This window comes from Anas acuta, chromosome 6 (genome assembly GCF_963932015.1).
Source record: "Anas acuta chromosome 6, bAnaAcu1.1, whole genome shotgun sequence".
NCBI classification, from domain to species: domain Eukaryota; kingdom Metazoa; phylum Chordata; class Aves; order Anseriformes; family Anatidae; genus Anas; species Anas acuta.
Genome location: NC_088984.1, coordinates 23,993,863 through 24,012,987, shown reverse-complemented (window position 1 = coordinate 24,012,987; position 19,125 = coordinate 23,993,863). Strand labels below are relative to the sequence as shown.

The 19,125-nt window shown below is 36.4% G+C and overlaps 1 protein-coding gene across 11 annotated transcripts in view; it reads left to right on the top strand.

Moving 5' to 3' along the window:
- Window positions 1-19,125, top strand: part of TTN (titin) — a 243,116-nt gene that overhangs the window by 16,718 nt on the left and 207,273 nt on the right. For all 11 annotated transcript variants that reach the window (XM_068685816.1, XM_068685811.1, XM_068685812.1 and 8 more), the window contains 28 exons: window positions 43-108; window positions 623-881; window positions 1,224-1,284; window positions 1,397-1,609; window positions 2,265-2,407; window positions 4,321-4,526; window positions 4,668-4,898; window positions 5,479-5,723; window positions 6,432-6,655; window positions 6,761-6,925; window positions 7,029-7,197; window positions 7,544-9,234; window positions 9,340-9,621; window positions 9,897-10,163; window positions 10,296-10,568; window positions 10,661-10,924; window positions 11,023-11,283; window positions 11,849-12,109; window positions 12,582-12,845; window positions 12,938-13,198; window positions 13,355-13,615; window positions 14,049-14,309; window positions 14,396-14,537; window positions 14,629-14,794; window positions 15,009-15,240; window positions 15,833-16,117; window positions 16,225-16,350; window positions 18,354-18,542. In XM_068685816.1, coding sequence (XP_068541917.1) covers window positions 43-108; window positions 623-881; window positions 1,224-1,284; window positions 1,397-1,609; window positions 2,265-2,407; window positions 4,321-4,526; window positions 4,668-4,898; window positions 5,479-5,723; window positions 6,432-6,655; window positions 6,761-6,925; window positions 7,029-7,197; window positions 7,544-9,234; window positions 9,340-9,621; window positions 9,897-10,163; window positions 10,296-10,568; window positions 10,661-10,924; window positions 11,023-11,283; window positions 11,849-12,109; window positions 12,582-12,845; window positions 12,938-13,198; window positions 13,355-13,615; window positions 14,049-14,309; window positions 14,396-14,537; window positions 14,629-14,794; window positions 15,009-15,240; window positions 15,833-16,117; window positions 16,225-16,350; window positions 18,354-18,542 — 7,468 coding nt within the window. The remainder of the gene's footprint in view (window positions 1-42; window positions 109-622; window positions 882-1,223; window positions 1,285-1,396; window positions 1,610-2,264; window positions 2,408-4,320; window positions 4,527-4,667; window positions 4,899-5,478; window positions 5,724-6,431; window positions 6,656-6,760; window positions 6,926-7,028; window positions 7,198-7,543; window positions 9,235-9,339; window positions 9,622-9,896; window positions 10,164-10,295; window positions 10,569-10,660; window positions 10,925-11,022; window positions 11,284-11,848; window positions 12,110-12,581; window positions 12,846-12,937; window positions 13,199-13,354; window positions 13,616-14,048; window positions 14,310-14,395; window positions 14,538-14,628; window positions 14,795-15,008; window positions 15,241-15,832; window positions 16,118-16,224; window positions 16,351-18,353; window positions 18,543-19,125) is intronic.

Genomic DNA, 19,125 nt, shown 5'->3' with positions numbered 1-19,125 from the left:
TTTACTTCCTTGGCCTTATTAATTATGTTTTAAACAACCTAGGTGACAGAAACTGCCAGAGTTCCTGTGCCTACAGAAACCCCCGCTACTCCACCCACCTTAGTCTGGGTAAGGAATTTTTATGTAGATAAGGGTGTTATACTATGTTTACAATCATTTTGTACTGTGATTTTCTATTTTAATCTTTGAAAACTTGACTGTGAAAATTTGGTTTTATTTAATCTTTTTACCCTGTATTAGACTTACTCAACCATATACTTAATCTCTTATACAAACTATCCTGAATGAGTGTTATGTGGGTGAGTGTTCACAATCACGTAACACAGTAGGTTGACCTTTGCTGTTCTGAAAAAATTCTCACCATCATCTGGAATAAATATCAAGCTACTTTTTCATTTTCTTTTTAATGATAATAATGTTCAAAGATCCCAAATCCAGTTTCAAATACTTCCCTTTTAAAAATGCCTTTTTTTTTTTTTTTTTTTTTATGGATACACTGCTGAACAGAACACTTTTTTGTAGTAGTCATTAAATTTTCCATTTAAAGAGGTTTTAGTTGTTTAAATGTCTATTTTCTAGTGAAAATGTGTATTGACTGTGATACTTATTTTTTGTTATACAGGGTCTCAAAAATAAGACTGTGACTGAAGGCGAGTCTGTCACTCTGGAGTGCCATATCTCTGGTCATCCTCCACCTACTGTGACATGGTACAGGGAAGACTACAAGATTGAGAGCTCAATGGACTTCCAGATCACTTTCAAAGCAGGACTTGCTCGCCTTGTGATTCGTGAAGCCTTTGCAGAAGACAGTGGAAGATTTACCTGCACTGCTACCAACAAGGCTGGGAGCGTCAGCACATCTTGCCACTTACATGTGAAGGGTAAGTATATGTATCACTTTAGAATGATTATTGTTTTATTAACATTTATTGTTTTATTAATTTACTTATAATGTAACTTTGATATTTTGTCAGTTGTCAAGTAGAACACGTGCCTTGATTTATACTCCAGGGTAGTTAGGAGACAGAACTGGAAGAATATAAGAAGAAGAAAAAAAAAAAGGCTGACACTATTAATTTGTACTCTGTACAAGTTCATGGTCCTCTGACCAACTAACCAACTAGCTACTTAGCCTTCTTCTTTCTCTTTGTGTTAGCTAAACTCATTTCTTAAGCATTATTCTAAAGTATTCTACCATTCACTATATCATATTTGCCTTGCAGTTTCAGAAGAAACTGAAGCTCGAGAAACCGTATTTGAGAAGGCTGTTACAGAAGAGAAACGGTAAAGTTACTTCCTAAACAGATTGGTCCTACTGTGCTCATTAGTTTCCTGCACTATATTTATGAGAGCCTCAGACATCAGATCACTTACCTGCACTTTAATCTTGTTTCAGCTATGTGGAGACAAAGGATGTTGTAATGGAAGATGTCTCTGCTGCAGCAGAGGAAGTATCGGGAGAACCCATACCTCCTTTCTTCATAAGAAAACCTGTAGTACACAAATTAATTGAAGGTGGGAGCATTATTTTTGAGTGCCAAGTAGGGGGCAACCCAAAGCCACATGTCTACTGGAAAAAAGGTGGAGTTCCTCTTACGACTGGCTACAGGTATCTTAAATACAATGCACAAAAACTCTTTAAACACATTTTTAATACATGTTTAATTGGCAACTGAGCTGAATTAACCTGTCTTTTCACTCATTTCTGTGAAAATGATAGGATCTTGATGTGTAACTTGAGGTCTGCTGATTTTAGAAATATAAATATTCAAAAGATCATAAAATGAGAAATGCTACATATCTTTAAAAAAAATCTGGAAGAAATTTTGCATTTGTTTTATACTGTCTGTGCAATGTTTTCATTCTGTCTATGCAAGTGTCTGTAGAAAGCAATACACTTTCTAGCAGAAAAAATATGCTTCTGTAGTATTGACTTATATATTGACTCATTTAATGACCCGTATTAGAACAAACTATATGCACACTGCATGTAATGTTTTACCATGTCTAATAAGTAGATCTCTGATACTTCAATTCTGCTTTTGTATTTCATTTTTTAGTGACAACAAAAAGAAAATAGGCCTGTGCTCTAGTTTCAGTATGGTTACTTTTCCTGTGCTTTTTCTGCCGATTCATTAAGTTAGAATTGTCTGCAAAAGTTTCTCTTTAGTTGTACAACTAATCAGAATCACTGTTAAAATGAATTCATGAAAAATTCTGCTCAGAAGAATTATGGAGATACTGTACTTTTATGTTTTCTATAGATACAAAGTGAGTTACAAACGAGAAACTGGGGAATGCAAACTTGAAATTTCCATGACTTTTGCCGACGACGCCGGAGAATATACTATTATTGTTCGTAATAAATACGGAGAAGCTTCTGCAACGGTCTCCTTACTAGAAGAAGGTACATTGTAAATTAAAGGAATGAGGAAAATACTTTTTACAATTAATTTTAAAAAGAGAAAAACATTCTAAACTGTGCTGCAAATTCTTTGCAGTTTAGTTTGTTCAGTTCAAGAAACATAATGAAAATGTGCTGATACCCGTACTAACTGCTGGCTCTGTTTCTGCTAGGTAGTGTTTGACATCAGGTTCTTGATGGATTTATGTTCTTTTCTACAATGTGTAGCTATAGAAACGTTCTGTATGTTATAAGTGTATGTAACACATTTGCAGAGTTATGTGGGGAAAGGAGGTTAAAAAAGTATCAGGCTTTTCTATTACAGGAAAAGAAGTTAGCTTAGATCCACACAATATCCTTTTCTCTAAATTGAAGAGAGATGGGTTTGAAAGGTGGACTATCTGGTGGATAAGGGATTGGCTGGATGGCTGCAGCCAGAGAGTTGTGGTCAACAGCTCTATGCCCAGTTGGAGGCCAGTGAAAAGTGGTGTCCCTCAGGGCTCTGTCTTAGGACTGGTGCTGTTTGGTATCTTTATCAATGACATAGACAGTGGGATCCAGTGAACCTTCGCAAGTTTGTAAATGACACCAAGCTGAGTAGGTGCAGTTGATAGAACAGAAGAAAGGGATGCCACCCAAAGGGAGATGGACAGGCTTAAAAAGTGGGCCCATGTGAACATAATGAGGTTCAGGTGCAAGGTGTTGCACCTGGGTTGGTGCAATCCTAGACATGAGTAGAGACAGAATGGGAGAACTCATTGAGAGCAGCCCTGCAAAGAAGAACTTAGGGGCTCTGGTGAACAAAAAGCTTGACATGAGCCAGCAATGTGCACTTGCAGCCCAGAAGGCCCTTTGCATCCTGGGCTGCATCAACAGAGGAATGGCCAACAGGTTGAGGGAGGTGATAGTCCCCTTCTACTCTGTCCTCATGAGGCCACACTTCTTGGAGTACTACATCCAGGTCTGGGACCCCCAACATAAGAAGGACGTGAACCTATTGGAGCAAGTCCAGAGGAAGTCCTTGAAGATGGTCAGAGAGCTTAAGCACCCTTTCTATGAAGAAAGACTGAGAGAGATGGGGATGTTCAGCCAGGAGTTAGAGTAGGCTCTGGGAAGACCTCACTGTGGGCTTTCAGTACACAAAAGGGGCTTATAAAAAGAGGTGGAGATTGACATTTTACATGGGCAGATGATGATAGGAGAAGGGGGAATAGTTTTATATTAAAAGAGGGGAGATTTAGATTAGGTGTTAGGAGGAAATTCTTCACCCAGAGGGTGGTGAAGCACTAGAACAGGTTGCCCAGAGAAGTAGTGGATGCCTCATTCCTGAAAGTGATCAGTTCTATGTTGGATGGGTCTGTGGGCAATCTGATCTAGCAGGTGTCATCCCTACACATTGCATTGGGGTTGAAATTAAGTGATCTTTAAGGTCCCTTACAACCCAAGCCATTCTATGATAAAATTTGACGGTTATTTTCAGTTGTCCATGTAAAATGCATGAGACCCAGTTAGGTTGGAAAAGACCTCTAAGATCATCAAATCCAAACATTAACCCAGCAGTGTCATATCTACCACTAAAAGAGGTTGCAGGAGACAGAGCTGTGGGTAAAGAAGTAAATATAGTCACTTAAAGTGCTTCCACTTAAAGAACTAGAATACCTATAACGCAGAATAAAACTTTTACCTGTTTATAAAACTAGAGGGCACTAGTCTACATTTTATTAGCAGTTTCATTTTATTGCCTAGGCAGACAGAATCTCTGCTCAAATCACAAACCTTTCCCCTCCCCACACCCCATTGTACAAAATAACATTAGTTTTACTATTGCACAAAAGCAACAATAAATTAAGTTTGTACTTCTTTTTTATTTCAATCCAGTGAAAATCACAAACACTTAATGTTTTGTTAATTCTTAGCTGATTACGAGGCCTACATAAAATCGCAACAAGAATTAATGTACCAAACTCAAGCGGCTGCATATGTACAGGAACCTAAAGTGGCTGAGGTAGCCCCACCTATTTCATATGGTGACTTTGAAAAAGAATATGAAAAAGAACAAGCCCTAATTAGGAAGAAAATGGCAAAAGATACAGTGGTGGTCAGAACTTTTGTGGAAGATGAGGTATGTCTACCACTCCATGCTCATTTTGTATCCTGATGAAAGAAACTGTTTAAAATCTTTTTTAATTTTACCAGTACAAGTCATTTCTTCTCAAGGTCATTACCTGATATATGGAACTAATGGTCTTGCTTTTCTGTACAGGAATTCCATATTTCTTCTTTTGAAGAAAGACTTATCAAGGAAATTGAACTCAGAATTATTAAGACCACCTTAGATGAACTCCTCGAGGAAGATGGAGAGGAGATGATGGTTGATATTTCTGAATCTGAAGCTATTGAGGCAGGATTTGATTTAAGATTAAAGAATTACAGAACCTTTGAAGGCACAGGAGTTACTTTCCATTGCAAGACAACTGGATATCCATTGCCAAAGGTACTCCAAACCCGTATGACATTTTTGTATTTAAAAAAACCTCTGGTGCTCTACTTGAAAACACCCTTAACCATCTCACTGTCATAAATTCTACATTCTACACAGAAAATGGCAAATCTCAAAAGAAATGCCATCTTTTGTTTTGATATCAGCCTGAATTTTTCATTTGTCCCTTAATACAGCAGTGTTAGATTGGTTAGCTATTTCAAAGGTAGGTTAGGTTTAACTGTTAAGTAGGTCTTGCTTCTGAGTTTCTATGAGTTAGCACTCACAAGTGGGGAGCACAGCAACAAGTCTGGTCTAGGTCACTTTGCTCTCCCTCAAAAAAAAAAAAAAAAAAAAAAAAAAAAGACTTAAAAGACTTTGTTTCTAGCTCAAGAATATCAAAATTTATGTTTCAGGCTACTGTGGAAACATATTACTTTAGTCTAACATTTTAAACTAAGAAAATGTTAATACCTCTAGAGCAACAATGCATCAGCTGAAAAAACAGAAAGTTGTAATTGTTGTATGTACAGGCCATTACTGGATATTTGTCTTTAGCAGGGTTCACTTAGCATTCCTGTTTCTTTCCATGCAGATTGCATGGTACAAAGATGGTAAGCGCATAAGGCACGGAGAGCGCTACCACATGGAAGTTCTGCAAGATGGCAGTGCCAGTCTGCGTTTGCCTGTTGTTTTACCTGAAGATGAAGGAATTTATACTGTCTTTGCCAGTAATATGAAAGGAAATGCCATTTGCTCAGCAAAGCTCTATGTTGAGCCAGTTGCACCCACGGCAACTCCAGGTTATATGCCAGGACCAGAAATTATGAGAAGATATAGGTAGGTACACACTAATACACATTTCTTGAGACTTCACTCCTCTGCAATAGACTGTCCAAAACCTCATTATACAGAGGCTAAACCACTTAGGTTGTCAAAGCTTTCATGCTTCTGAAGTTCTTAATGCTGTTTCCATGGCTTGCACTGATTTATATGCCAACTTAATGTCTGATTTGCCTTTTTAGTGAGCACTGCATTTCTCAGAGTACTATCTTTCACATGCATATCCAGCCACAGTGTCAGATTTACAACCTCAATAGCCATATCTTTCTTAAAGTGGTTATATTTCACCAAAAATAAATAAATAAATAAATAAAATAAAATATTTATTTGGAAGTTTAGTACTGTATGCAACTCTTATTTCTACTCTTGAAATAGCTGTATTTCTATAACAGAAAAAAAAATCCAATGTTGCCATATTCTATGTAAATATACATATATGCACACGCATGCAAAAAGCATACACTGGATTACATTTGTGTCTGTACAGTGTCTGAAAAAAAATAAATTTCACTGACTGTGTTGTATCCTAATATGATTTGTCAATACAAATTGCTGTCAAAAAGAAAGAAAACTGACTACACAATTTCTCACATAGACAAATTTAAACTCTTTAAAAAATATCTTGTTAAAGGCAAAATTTGAGCTTTGATTATCACGTCAGCCCACAGCTGCATGACATTGCCATATCTTTTCGTATCCTTCCAGATCTATTTCTCCACGCTCTCCAAGCCGTTCTCCTGCCCGCAGCTCTCCTTCTCGTTCTCCTGCCCGCAGATTAGAAGAAACTGATGAAGGACAATTAGAGAGACTATATAAGCCAGTTTTTGTGCTGAAACCTACATCATTCAAATGTTCACAGGGGCAGACAGCAAGATTTGACTTAAAAGTTGTTGGCAGACCTATGCCGGAGACCTACTGGTTCCATAATGGTACATCAGTTTCATTTTCTTCAAATAATAATTAAAAAAATAATCTTTTACATCTTGTTTGGACACATTCTGAGTGCATTCTTTTTTGTTCATTTATTTCTGCAGGTCAACAAGTGGTTAATGATTACACCCACAAAATAGTGATAAAAGAAGATGGCACCCAGTCATTGATCATTGTTCCTGCTATGCCCGAAGACTCTGGTGAATGGGCTGTAATTGCTCAGAACAGGGCAGGCAAAGCTTCAGTATCAATGACGTTGACTGTGGAAGGTATCTATTGTGCATGCTATTTTTAGGTGGCTGGGCAATGTTTTCTATTAAAAAATGTAGTTATATCAATTCCTCTTGTGGTAACCTTCCTTTGCTCTTTCAGCTAAGGAAGACCTAGTCAGACCACACTTTGTGGAAAGGCTGAAAAATGTTAGTGTAAAAGAGGGCTCTAGACTGGCGATGGCTGTGAAAGCTACTGGTAACCCTAATCCTGACATTGTTTGGCTGAAGAACAGTGACATCATTGTACCTCATAAATATCCCAAAATAAAGTAAGCAGTTGTGGTTTTTATTTGTTTGTTGGTTGGTTGGTTTTGTTTGTAATAGTAAATGAGTTAATAATCACAGTCTTGTAAAGCACTGATTTCTCAATACTCTGCAGGCAAAACTGACATTGAATTAAAGGCTTCATATTACCTTCATTATCTGCTTGATTTGTAGGCATTGCATTCATAAACATGAATAAATGTAAGCAGCATGTCTAATTGCTCCAGTGAATTTCCTTTGGAGGCTTTGATCTCATTTTGGAGGAGTGCAAAAATGAGTAACAAGAAAGTGCAAAAATGGATAACAATGAAGTACTAAAACATTTTTTTACAAATTGTTTTAATATTTCAGGATTGAAGGAACAAAAGGGGCCGCTGCCCTTAAAATTGAATCTACTGCCAGGCAAGATGCTGCATGGTATACAGCTACTGCTATCAATAAAGCTGGGCGGGACACTACTCGGTGCAAAGTGAATGTTGAAGTTGAACATGCTGAACCAGAACCAGAAAGGAGGTTAATCATTCCAAAAGGGACTTACAAAGCCAAGGAAATTGCTGCACCAGAGTTAGAACCTCTCCATTTGCGTTATGGTCAAGAGCAATGGGAGGAGGGAGATCTTTATGACAAAGAAAAACAACAAAAACCTTTTTTTAAGAAGAAGCTCACATCATTAAGACTCAAGCAATTTGGACCAGCACACTTTGAGTGCAGGCTTACACCAATTGGTGATCCAACCATGGTGGTGGAATGGTTGCATGATGGCAAACCCTTGGAAGCAGCTAACAGGCTCCGCATGATCAATGAGTTTGGGTACTGTAGCCTGGACTATGGAGTAGCCTATTCTAGAGATAGTGGTGTGATCACTTGCAGGGCAACTAACAAATATGGTACAGACCATACATCTGCTACCCTTATTGTGAAGGATGAGAAAAGCCTTGTGGAAGAATCCCAATTGCCAGAAGGCAGAAGAGGACTGCAGCGAATTGAAGAGTTAGAAAGAATGGCACATGAAGGTGCTCTTCCTACAGTTGCAGTGGATCAAAAGGAAAAACAAAAACCAGAACTTGTTTTGGTTCCTGAGCCTGCAAGAGTCCTGGAAGGTGAAACAGCTCGATTCCGCTGCCGTGTGACTGGTTATCCTCTACCCAAGGTCAACTGGTACCTCAATGGACAGCTCATTCGTAAGAGCAAAAGGTTTAGACTCCGTTATGATGGGATTTACTACCTGGATATTGTAGACTGCAAATCATATGACACAGGAGAGGTGAAAGTCACTGCAGAGAATCCAGAAGGCTTTATTGAGCATAAGGTGAGAGTTGAGATCCAGCAGAGGGAAGACTTTAGATCAGTTCTTCGTCGGGCTCCTGAACCCAAACATGAACCTGTAGTGACAGAGCCTGGAAAACTTCTATTTGAGGTACAGAAGGTAGACAAACCTGCAGAGACAACAACCAAAGAGGTGGTGAAGCTTAAAAGGGCTGAAAGAATCACTCATGAGAAACTTTCAGAGGAATCTGAGGAGCTGCGCAGTAAATTCAAGAGAAGGACAGAAGAGGGCTATTATGAAGCCATTACTGCTGTGGAACTTAAGTCTCGCAAAAAAGATGAATCATATGAGGAAATGTTAAAAAAGACAAAAGAAGAACTTCTTCACTGGACCAAAGAGATCCCAGAGGAAGAAAAGAAAGCACTTCCTCCTGAAGGCAAAGTCACCATTCCAACATTCAAACCAGAGAAGGTTGAGCTTAGTCCAAGCATGGAGGCTCCCAAGATATTTGAACGGATTCAAAGCCAGACTGTAGCCCAGGGGTCAGATGCCCACTTCCGTGTGAGAGTGGTGGGGAAACCAGACCCTGAGTGCCAGTGGTTCAAAAATGGTGTGCAGATTGAAAGGACTGATCGTGTGTATTGGTACTGGCCTGAAGATAATGTTTGTGAACTGGTCATCAGAGATGTGACTTCTGATGATTCTGCCAGCATCATGGTGAAAGCAGTCAATATAGCTGGCGAAACTTCTAGCCACGCTTTCCTGTTAGTACAAGGTAATTTTAAATCTCTTACTTTTATTCTGCTGCCTCTCATATTTCCTATTATATTTAAGTGTATATGGCCAGTGCACTGTTGATTCATTGCATATTGTTTTGCAGCCAAACAGCTAATAAGCTTCACCCAGAAGTTACAAGATATTGTTGCTAAAGAGAGGGACTCCATGGCAACATTTGAATGTGAGACATCAGAACCCTTTGTCAAAGTGAAATGGTTTAAGGATGGAATTGAGATTCATTCTGGAGACAAATACAGGATGCACTCAGACAGAAAGGCTCACTTTCTTTCTGTACTAGCTATTGAAATGTCTGATGCTGATGACTACAGCTGTGCACTGGTAGAAGATGAATCCATAAAAACTACTGCTAAGCTTAATGTTGAAGGTAAGAAGCACACAGCTCCATACCATGGAGTACTTTTAACGTGAAATTTGCTTCAGGAAGAAATAAAACAATTTAGACTACTGTCTGATGCACGAAGAAGTGTTCAAGCTACTTTCATAGTTTAGAAATCCACTATGAAAGTTTATGTTTACAAGTGGTTACATTTTGTGTATATTTTTGTGTATATATTTCCTTAGGCTCAGTTTCATAAGAAATGGTTTCATCATGGGTGTTTAATCAACCTCATTCAGGAATGTAATTGTTTTTACCTGTAGGTGCTGTGGTTGAGTTTATTAAAGAACTTGAAGATGTTGAAGTCCCAGAATCCTTCTCAGGTGAACTTGAATGTGAGGTTTCCCCAGAAGATGTTGAGGGAAAATGGTATCATGGTGATATTGAACTCACTTCTAATCATAAATATGTGATTGCATCCCGCCGTGGTCGTCAAATCCTCACTATTAAAGATGTTAATAAAGATGATCAGGGAGAGTATAGCTTTGTTGTTGATGGGAAAAGAACTCACTGCAAGCTAAAGATGAAGCGTAAGTATTTCTAATATTTATATCACCTATATTAATATGTTTTATATTATGTATTGTTATATCTCACACTCTCTGAATATTCAATATTCTGGTTATCTGTTTTGAGGATTAATTAACCATTTCATTCCATAGCTCGTCCCATGATTATTCTTCAAGGACTTACTGATCAAAAAGTATGTGAGGGAGATATTGTGCAACTTGAAGTAAAAGTCTCTCTAGAAAATGCGGAAGGTGTCTGGATGAAAGATGGACATGAAATTCAATCAAGTGATCGCATTCATATTGTGTTGGATAAACAGTCACACATGTTATTGATAGAAGATGCAACAAAGGAAGATAGTGGAACTTACTCTTTTAGTGTTCCTGGTCTTGGTCTATCCACCACTGGACAGGTCACTGTGTACAGTAAGTCATTTTGTGCTTGATTTTTTGGGTTCTTTATGATAACTCTTTAAAAGTATAGCTTTTTCATGATGTTTATGTTTGTGACTTGGCAGGTGTGGAGATAATAGTGCCCCTCAAAGATGTTCATGTAGTTGAAGGAACAAAAGCTGTCCTTGAATGCAAAGTTTCAGCCCCTGATGTATCTTCATCCAAATGGTACCTAAATGATCATCAGATAAAGCCTGATGAACGTGTACAAGCTGTGTGTAAAGGCACTAAACAGAGGCTAGTGGTTACCAGAACCCATGCATCAGATGAAGGGCATTACAAGTTGATGGTTGGCAAAGTTGAAACAAGTTGCAATGTCACTGTTGAAAGTAGGTTTTGTTTATGGTGCAGATATTTTTGAAATAATTTCTTTAAATACAAAGTAGTGGAAGCAACTAATATATTTGTAATGTGCTCTTTTCTGTAGAAATTCAGATTATCAGAGGTCTTCGTGACATCACCTGCACTGAAACACAGAATGTATCTTTCGAGGTTGAGCTTTCCCATTCGGGGATTGATGTAATTTGGCATTTCAAAGGGCAAGAGATCAAGGCTGGTCCTAAATATAAAATTGAAGCACATGGCAAAATATACAAACTGACAGTGGTGAAAATGATGAAAGATGATGAAGGAGAATATGTATTCTATGCTGGAGAGAAGAAAACATCTGGAAAGCTGATAGTAGCAGGTTAGTAGGCTTTAAGTCCAAGATTATTTTACTGTGATTTAGAAACAATGCTCAGTGTACTGTAGTTTGTACATGTAGCAATTGTGTTGTTTCTATACTTTCTTTGCCTTTATTTTATCTTTTATTCTATGTTTTCCTTGATCTTCCCCTTATCTTTTCTAATCCATAAAATATGAATTCAACAGAGCTTTTAAATAAGTGCTTATACATTTTGCTAAATTAGAGTCATAGTAACAAACACTATAGTATGCTTTTGATAAAATTAATGTAAGAAAGAAGTTTGTTGTTTGTTTGTTTGTTTGTTTTCTTAAATGTTTGTTGTGCCTGTGTTGATAGCAAAAATAATAAATTAGAATAACTAGAATAGAAGTAAGAAACATTTTTTATGATGTTTAGGTCAGATTCTATTCTTGATTTTTCACAGAACTCAGAATGACTAAGGGCACGCTGAAAACTAGGGCAGAGAATTTTATTCAGCACCTGCTTTTCATGTGGTTGCATTTCCATATAGGGGCAAGTTGAACAGATGTGCAACAGCAACAAATGTGCTTTTGCTTTCCAACAGGTGGTGCCATTTCAAAACCTCTCACTGACTTGACAGTGGCTGAGTCCCAGAGAGCTATTTTTGAATGTGAGGTAGCAAATCCTGAATCAGACGGCCAGTGGCTCAAAAATGGTAAACCATTACCTATGACAGATCAGTACCGTGCTGAATCTGATGGTATAAAGAGGAGGCTTAATATCCCTGCCACAAAACTGGATGATATGGGTGAATATAGCTATGAAATAGCAAGTTCAAAGACGTCTGCTAAACTCAAAGTCGAAGGTCAGTATTTAGTGGTTTTATTTGTAAAACTATCTGATGCCTTTAAGACAGTCTAACATCACTCACTGTGTCTTAGATCAGGTCCTGAGATACAAACATATTTTATTTCATATTTTGAAAATAATTTTGTATTACGACATGCTTTGTGAGGTAGTGAAATTTTCTGTATTTCAGGCTGTCCATATTTGGAATTTAGCATATTTTAATAAAAACATTTTATTTGTGGTACTGGCAGATAGAAATAATTGCTAGTTGTGTAGTAAACATATCAAATAAATAAAATCTGTTTCTCATGGATAGTACAAGTAAATGTTCTTTTTTGTGTTCCAAGCACATTGCTTTGGTGGAAACTATATAAATTAATATATACATAATAGATTTTAAAATGAAGTGCCATAATACCATTTTATTATTCTATTTACTACAATTTTAAATTTTGGTCTCTTTTATCAATATTTTATTTTCTTCCCAGCTGTTAAGATAAAGAAAACTCTAAAGAACTTGACTGTGACAGAAACACAAGAGGCAGTTTTCAGTGTAGAACTGACTCACCCTGATGTGAAAGGAGCTCTGTGGATTAAAAACGGTGTTGAACTTGAATCAAATGACAAATACGAAATTTCAGTGAAAGGAACTGTTCACACACTGAAAATCAAACACTGTGTTGTCACTGATGAGTCTGTTTATAGCTTTAAGCTTGGAAAAATAGGAGCAAATGCCAGACTTCATGTGGAAAGTAAGTCAATCTATTTTGAAAATTTCCTTTAATGTGTGGTTTGAAATACAATTCAAGCACATTGATGAATCTTGCTAACTTTCTTCCTTAAGCTGTCAAGATCATCAAAAAACCAAAGGATGTGACTGCTTTGGAAAATGCTGTTGTCTCCTTTGAACTAAGTGTATCCCATGATACTGTACCAGTTCGGTGGTTCCACAAAAATGTTGAGCTTAAACAAAGTGATAAATACAAGATGATCTCTCAAAGGAAAGTTCACAAGCTGATGCTGCATAACATATCTCCTGATGATGCTGGAGAATATACAGCTCTTGTCGGACAACTTGAGTGTAAAGCTAAACTGTTTGTGGAAAGTAAGTGTTTTAAGTTTGTGAGAAAGTAATTATATGAGTTGCTATGCCAACTCATATAGAACAACTTGATCTCACACTTCATAGTCTTTACTCTTGTTTTGTGCTGTCTTGCACACATACTCACTTAATTTTTTTTTTCTTTTTTTTAACTTACAGCTATCCATATCACAAAGACCATGAAAAATATTGAAATCCCTGAGACCAAAACTGCCTCTTTTCAATGTGAAGTTTCTCATTTCAATGTACCTGCTGTCTGGTTGAAAAATGGTGTGGAGATTGAAATGAGTGAAAAGTTCAAAATAGTGGTCCAGGGGAAACTTCATCAGCTGAACATCATGAACACAAGCAGTGAAGATTCTGCAGAATACACATTTGTCTGTGGAAATGACAGAGTCAGTGCAACGCTGACTGTAAAACGTATGTAAATATTAAGTTAACCAGAATATTTTACAGTTAGCAATAAGAATTTATTTTAATACAGATACTTGGTACAATTCAGACAAAAACAGCAGTCTTGTGGAGATATTTTCAAATAACTGTGTGCTACATAAGTCACATTTTAAAAAGAGATATAGAAGCTGTGCGCTTGAAAGTCAGGTCCTTGACCCTTCTGTTTATACCAACATCCCTAAGCACCAGGTCACTATAGGAGACAGATTTGGGATTCCTATGTCATACAGAAGTTTTAGGAAATTTAACTGTAGTATTGTTTCTGGACACAGAGACCCAGGCTTTCATTTTCATATTTCCAAAAATCAGGATCTGTCTAAAAGAATTTTAAACATCTCTAAGTTAAAGTGTGTTTAAAACAAAACAAAACCCTAAACCAGGTTCATTTATTTTCTTTTAGCTATCCTAATTACCTCCATGCTAAAGGACATCAATGCTGAAGAGAAAGATACAATAACATTTGAAGTTACTGTTAACTATGAAGGTATCTCATATAAATGGCTCAAGAATGGGGTAGAAATAAAATCAACTGACAAATGCCAGATACGAACAAAGAAGCTCACACACTCCCTCTCAATAAGGAACGTGCATTTCGGTGACGCTGCAGAATACACTTTTGTTGCTGGAAAAGCAGCTTCATCAGCCACTTTATATGTGGAAGGTATTTGCTCTCTTGATTTGTATATTTAGTGACTTACAGTGGCTTAAATAGAAGTATGGCTCTCATTCTATTCCACCTTTCCACAGCTCGTCACATTGAATTTAGGAAGCATATTAAAGACATTAAGGTTGTGGAGAAGAAGAGGGCTATTTTTGAATGTGAGATTTCAGAACCTGACATCCAGGTTCAGTGGATGAAGGATGGACAAGAACTTCAGATTGGTGACAGGTAAATGATTGCTTCTACACCATATTGCCTTTTGTTATATATTTTCTCCCAGGAAATAACTTGTTCACTTTTTTTTTCCTGATTTCATTAGGATGAAAATTCAGCGTGAGAGATATGTCCACCGTCTCATCATTCCTTCCACAAGAATGTCTGATGCTGGTCAATACACTGTAGTAGCAGGTGGAAACACATCCAGTGCCAATTTGCTAGTGGAAGGTCGTGACATTCGTATCAGAAGCATCCGTAAAGACATTCAGGTACAGCATACACAGGAGAATAAATATTTCATAACTTTATCATTCTACTCAAATAATCATGCAAAGGAAGAGCAACAATATCTAACCTGCAAAAGTCCTAGGAGGACAAACTGTAAATGTAAGGTCAGAGCATTCCTCTAGGAAGGTTTAGTGAAGTGTGAGAGCATCTGTAAATACAAATGTTATTTGTAATATTTCTAATACTTGTTCTTAGGTCATTGAGAGACAAAGAGCTGAAATAGAATTTGAAGTTAATGAAGATGACATTGAACCACAGTGGTACAAGGATGGTATTGAGATCAACTTCCAGTATGAGGAAAGATACAGTTACGTGGTGGAACGGAGAGTTCATCGAATGAGCATCTTTGAAACCACTTACTCTGATGCTGGAGAATATACTTTTGTTGCAGGACGTAATAGGAGTTCTGTTATTCTCTATGTGAATGGTACGTATATCCAAAACCAATATTTTGACTTCATTTATTACCCTTTATTTTTCTGATATTTATATAGCTTTTCTCAAATTCTAACCTTGGAAATAAAAAATAAATCCAAAGGGAATCTTGTCTGCGGAACACTGCCAAAATCCTCATGTACCTGGATGTTTCTTGCTCTACTGAAATAGCTGTTTAGCTGCTGAAATGCAGTGACAGTTCTTTTTCCCTCTGTATTTGTTTAGACCAGGAAAGTCTGAGGTCCAAATAAAACTAATTTGCTCATATGGACAAATACACCTTGACAGAGGGACCAAACAAGCAATCATTGGAAGCATTTTGCCAAAAAAAAAAAAAAAAAAAAAAAAAAAAAAAAAAAGCCACTTATTTTAATGCAGCTAGTTCTGTTAAGACAGCTGCTTCTATATCATTCTTGCTTCTACCAAGGGCAGATTTTCATGAGCAAGCAAGACTGGAACAATAAGATTAAAATTGGGGATTTCCTTGCTAATATTTTTGAAGCCTCAGTAAATATAATTAATAAGATTTTTCTGTCTTTTTCTCCCTCTCTCACCTCCCCTTCCCCTTGCCTCCCAATTTGCAGCTCCAGAGCCACCCCAGATTATTCAGGAGCTAGAGCCAACCACTGTGGAGTCTGGTAAACCTGCTCGCTTCAGTGCTATGATATCAGGCAAACCCCAGCCAAAAATTTCCTGGTACAAAGACGATCAACAGCTTTCTCCAGGTTTCAAATGCAAATTTCTTCATGATGCACAAGAATATACTCTATTGCTGATCGAGACTTTCCCTGAAGATTCAGCAGTGTACACCTGTGAAGCAAAAAATGACTATGGAGTTGCTACAACTTCAGCTTCGCTTTCAGTGGAAAGTGAGTTTCCTATGCTCAAAATGAGCATGTCTATGAAATGACATTGTCAGTAATTAGTTGTATCTGATCTTCATCTTGAAAAATGGCTTCTTTTTCTTATCCTTTAGTCCCAGAAGTTGTTTCTCCTGAGCTAGAGGTGCCAGTGTATCCACCTGCTGTCATAATACCACTTCGTGATGCTGTTACATCTGAGGGACAATCTGCTCGTTTTCAGTGCAGAGTTACAGGGACAGGTGGGCTTAATGAAATACTGTACAACTTTTCATCTCAGAATTTTTTGTCTTCTTCTCAGAAGAGATGCTGTGCTATATATGCTGAAATCAGTCTTTCCCTAGAGATACAGTTGTCTGATAAATACACACTGCAAATTGTTACTCATTGACGACTAGCTGTTAAGCAAGTTATACATCATAGGTGGTAGCAAGCATGGAAATTATATTCTGTCTTAAAAAATAAGTATTTCTAAAAAGAATATCTAGCACATCTGATTAAAAAAATAAATGTGTCTTGGAAACTTCGGCGTTTCAAATGCTACCTGAAGTTGCAAAACTTTGTCACTGCAATAACATGCAGACTTTCTAAACAGAATATCAAGAGAGAAAGCCATTATCCTGTTACATGAACATGGCAAAGTTTCTGATGTCACACAGCATCACATCAATTATCTAAAGAAACAGACCAAAATTGTACTTTGATCATCCTATTATTGCTGAGTACTTTTACAAACTCTAAACTGCCATTGCATTATTTTCCTAGCTTTAAAAGGATTTCTAAATCTTTATTCATTGTCTTCTTAAGTGTAGAATTTTCCTTAAATAAGTTTTCTACTTTTAAGTAAATAGGATATCATCTTAAAATTTAAATAATTCCAAGATAATTAAAAAACAAATCAAACTACATTCCTTCACTTCAACAAACGGTCTTGAGTATGATTAGTAATAAAATTTTCACATGGCAAAGTGTAGAATAAGATCTAGGTCCAATCCCAAAGAATTTGCAATGATTTTACTATTTTAAAGATAAATAAAATTCCAAGTTAAGAAATAATATTGAGTGATATCTGCATAAAAATCCACAATAAATTGTTAGCACATGTGTATGTATATATACATATATATATACATATATATTTATACAGGCAAATATATAAAAGTTGCATTTCCATCACTTAAAGTCAAAATTCAGTTTTGATTTGTTTCTCCTTTTAAAAAGGCTGGAAAAATCTGTTTCTGCCATAAAAGTGATGATAAACTCAGAAAATACATATTCAAAAGACTGATCTGCCCTCTATGCTAAGCATGCTGGTTTAACTTTTTTTGAAAGAACTATATTTATGTGAAAGTTGTAGCACAGAGCATAAGGAACCTTTCATCTAACTCCCCTTTATTGAATACCCAAATGGATTTGCATACTGCTCACTTGTGTTATGAAAAATATTTCTATTACCTTTAGTAATACACTATTAAGAAACATTGTTTAATGGTGCATGCTGCAGCTGGCTATTGAAAACACTGCCTTTTTCTTCTAATGACAGTAATCACACTATTTGTGTGGAAAAAAAAAAAAAGAGAAAAAGAAAAAAAAAAGATTCATAACATAATATAGTGCCAGGTAAAGAAGCAAACTTCAAAGTCTGTTTCATTCCTTTTCTTTTCCAAGTCTATGAAATCTATAGAAGCAACACTTCTTATTTAGGACTGTTACAAAGAATCAAAGACAGGATATTTCTGGAGAGGTATGATATGTAAAACTTACAATATTTGCAATAAAAAAGGCAATATATTATTCTTCTTAGTAAAAATAAATACATAAATAAAACAGTTTTAATTTCTTCAAACAGTTCAGCATAACCTACTGATTTTATAACCTGTTTAATCAGGCAATTGTAGCATAATCCCTTTTAAAAAATGTGACTTTCACTAATTTTAGCAGTAGAAAAATATTTTTAAATGTATACTTTAAGAGAGGAAAGAGAAAACATGACTTTTATTCAGGACTATAGCCACACTAGAATAAGTTTTCCCATACAAATATTTTCAGGGTAGAAATCAAAACTTAAAAACCACATAGGCCATTTTCCAGTGATCGTATGTTATCAGTATAATGCAAGGCATATTCAAACTGATACTTGAGATTGAGACTTCTCTTACAAATAGAAATATAAAAATAGTATTTATTTACAAGTCTCTCATCATAACTTACAGATTTTTTTTTTTTCTTTCTGTTGGTTGAGCAGATCTGAAAGTCTCTTGGTATAGCAAAGACAAAGAGATCAAGCCATCACGTTTCTTTAGGATGACTCAGTTTGAAGACACTTACCAGCTGGAGATTGCTGAAGCTTATCCAGAGGATGAAGGAATCTATACTTTTGTGGCTAGTAATTCTGTAGGCCAAGTGACAAGCACTGCCACATTGAAGTTAGAAGGTACAGTGTACAATTAAAGATGTCTTGTTTAGGTCATGTTCCAATACTAATCTTAATATACACTGATGATATTTGAGTCAGTCTGTTGTCTTTTAACTCAACTAATTGCTACCATTTGCAGTATCCACAATATATGCATTATGCAAAGGAAAAAGTATTTCACAATTTTGCAATGTTCCATTCACATGACCTTTTCTTTCTCTCCAGTATTGTAATCTGGCATGCACCAAACATGGTAGTAATCTTATCTCTAATGGAAGTGCGTTGTTTACACATTCCTGCTTTTGATTGTGAGGAGGACCTAAGAAGAGATTTTGTGTAAAATACATTACTTCAAAAATTTTGAAAAGGATGTGTACCAGCCTTGGGAAGCTGAAAAGATGTAGTTTGCATTGATACATAGAATGGTTTTGGGTTGGAAGGGACCTTAAAATCATCTAGAAATACAAATTGATAAAACATTCATCAAAGTTTTAGAGCAGAAATATTGTTGGGAGAATCTGATATTTAAATTTTATATTGTCCTTGATATTACTTAACCATAAGCATTTTCTATGTTTTTGTTTTTGTTTTTGACAGATTT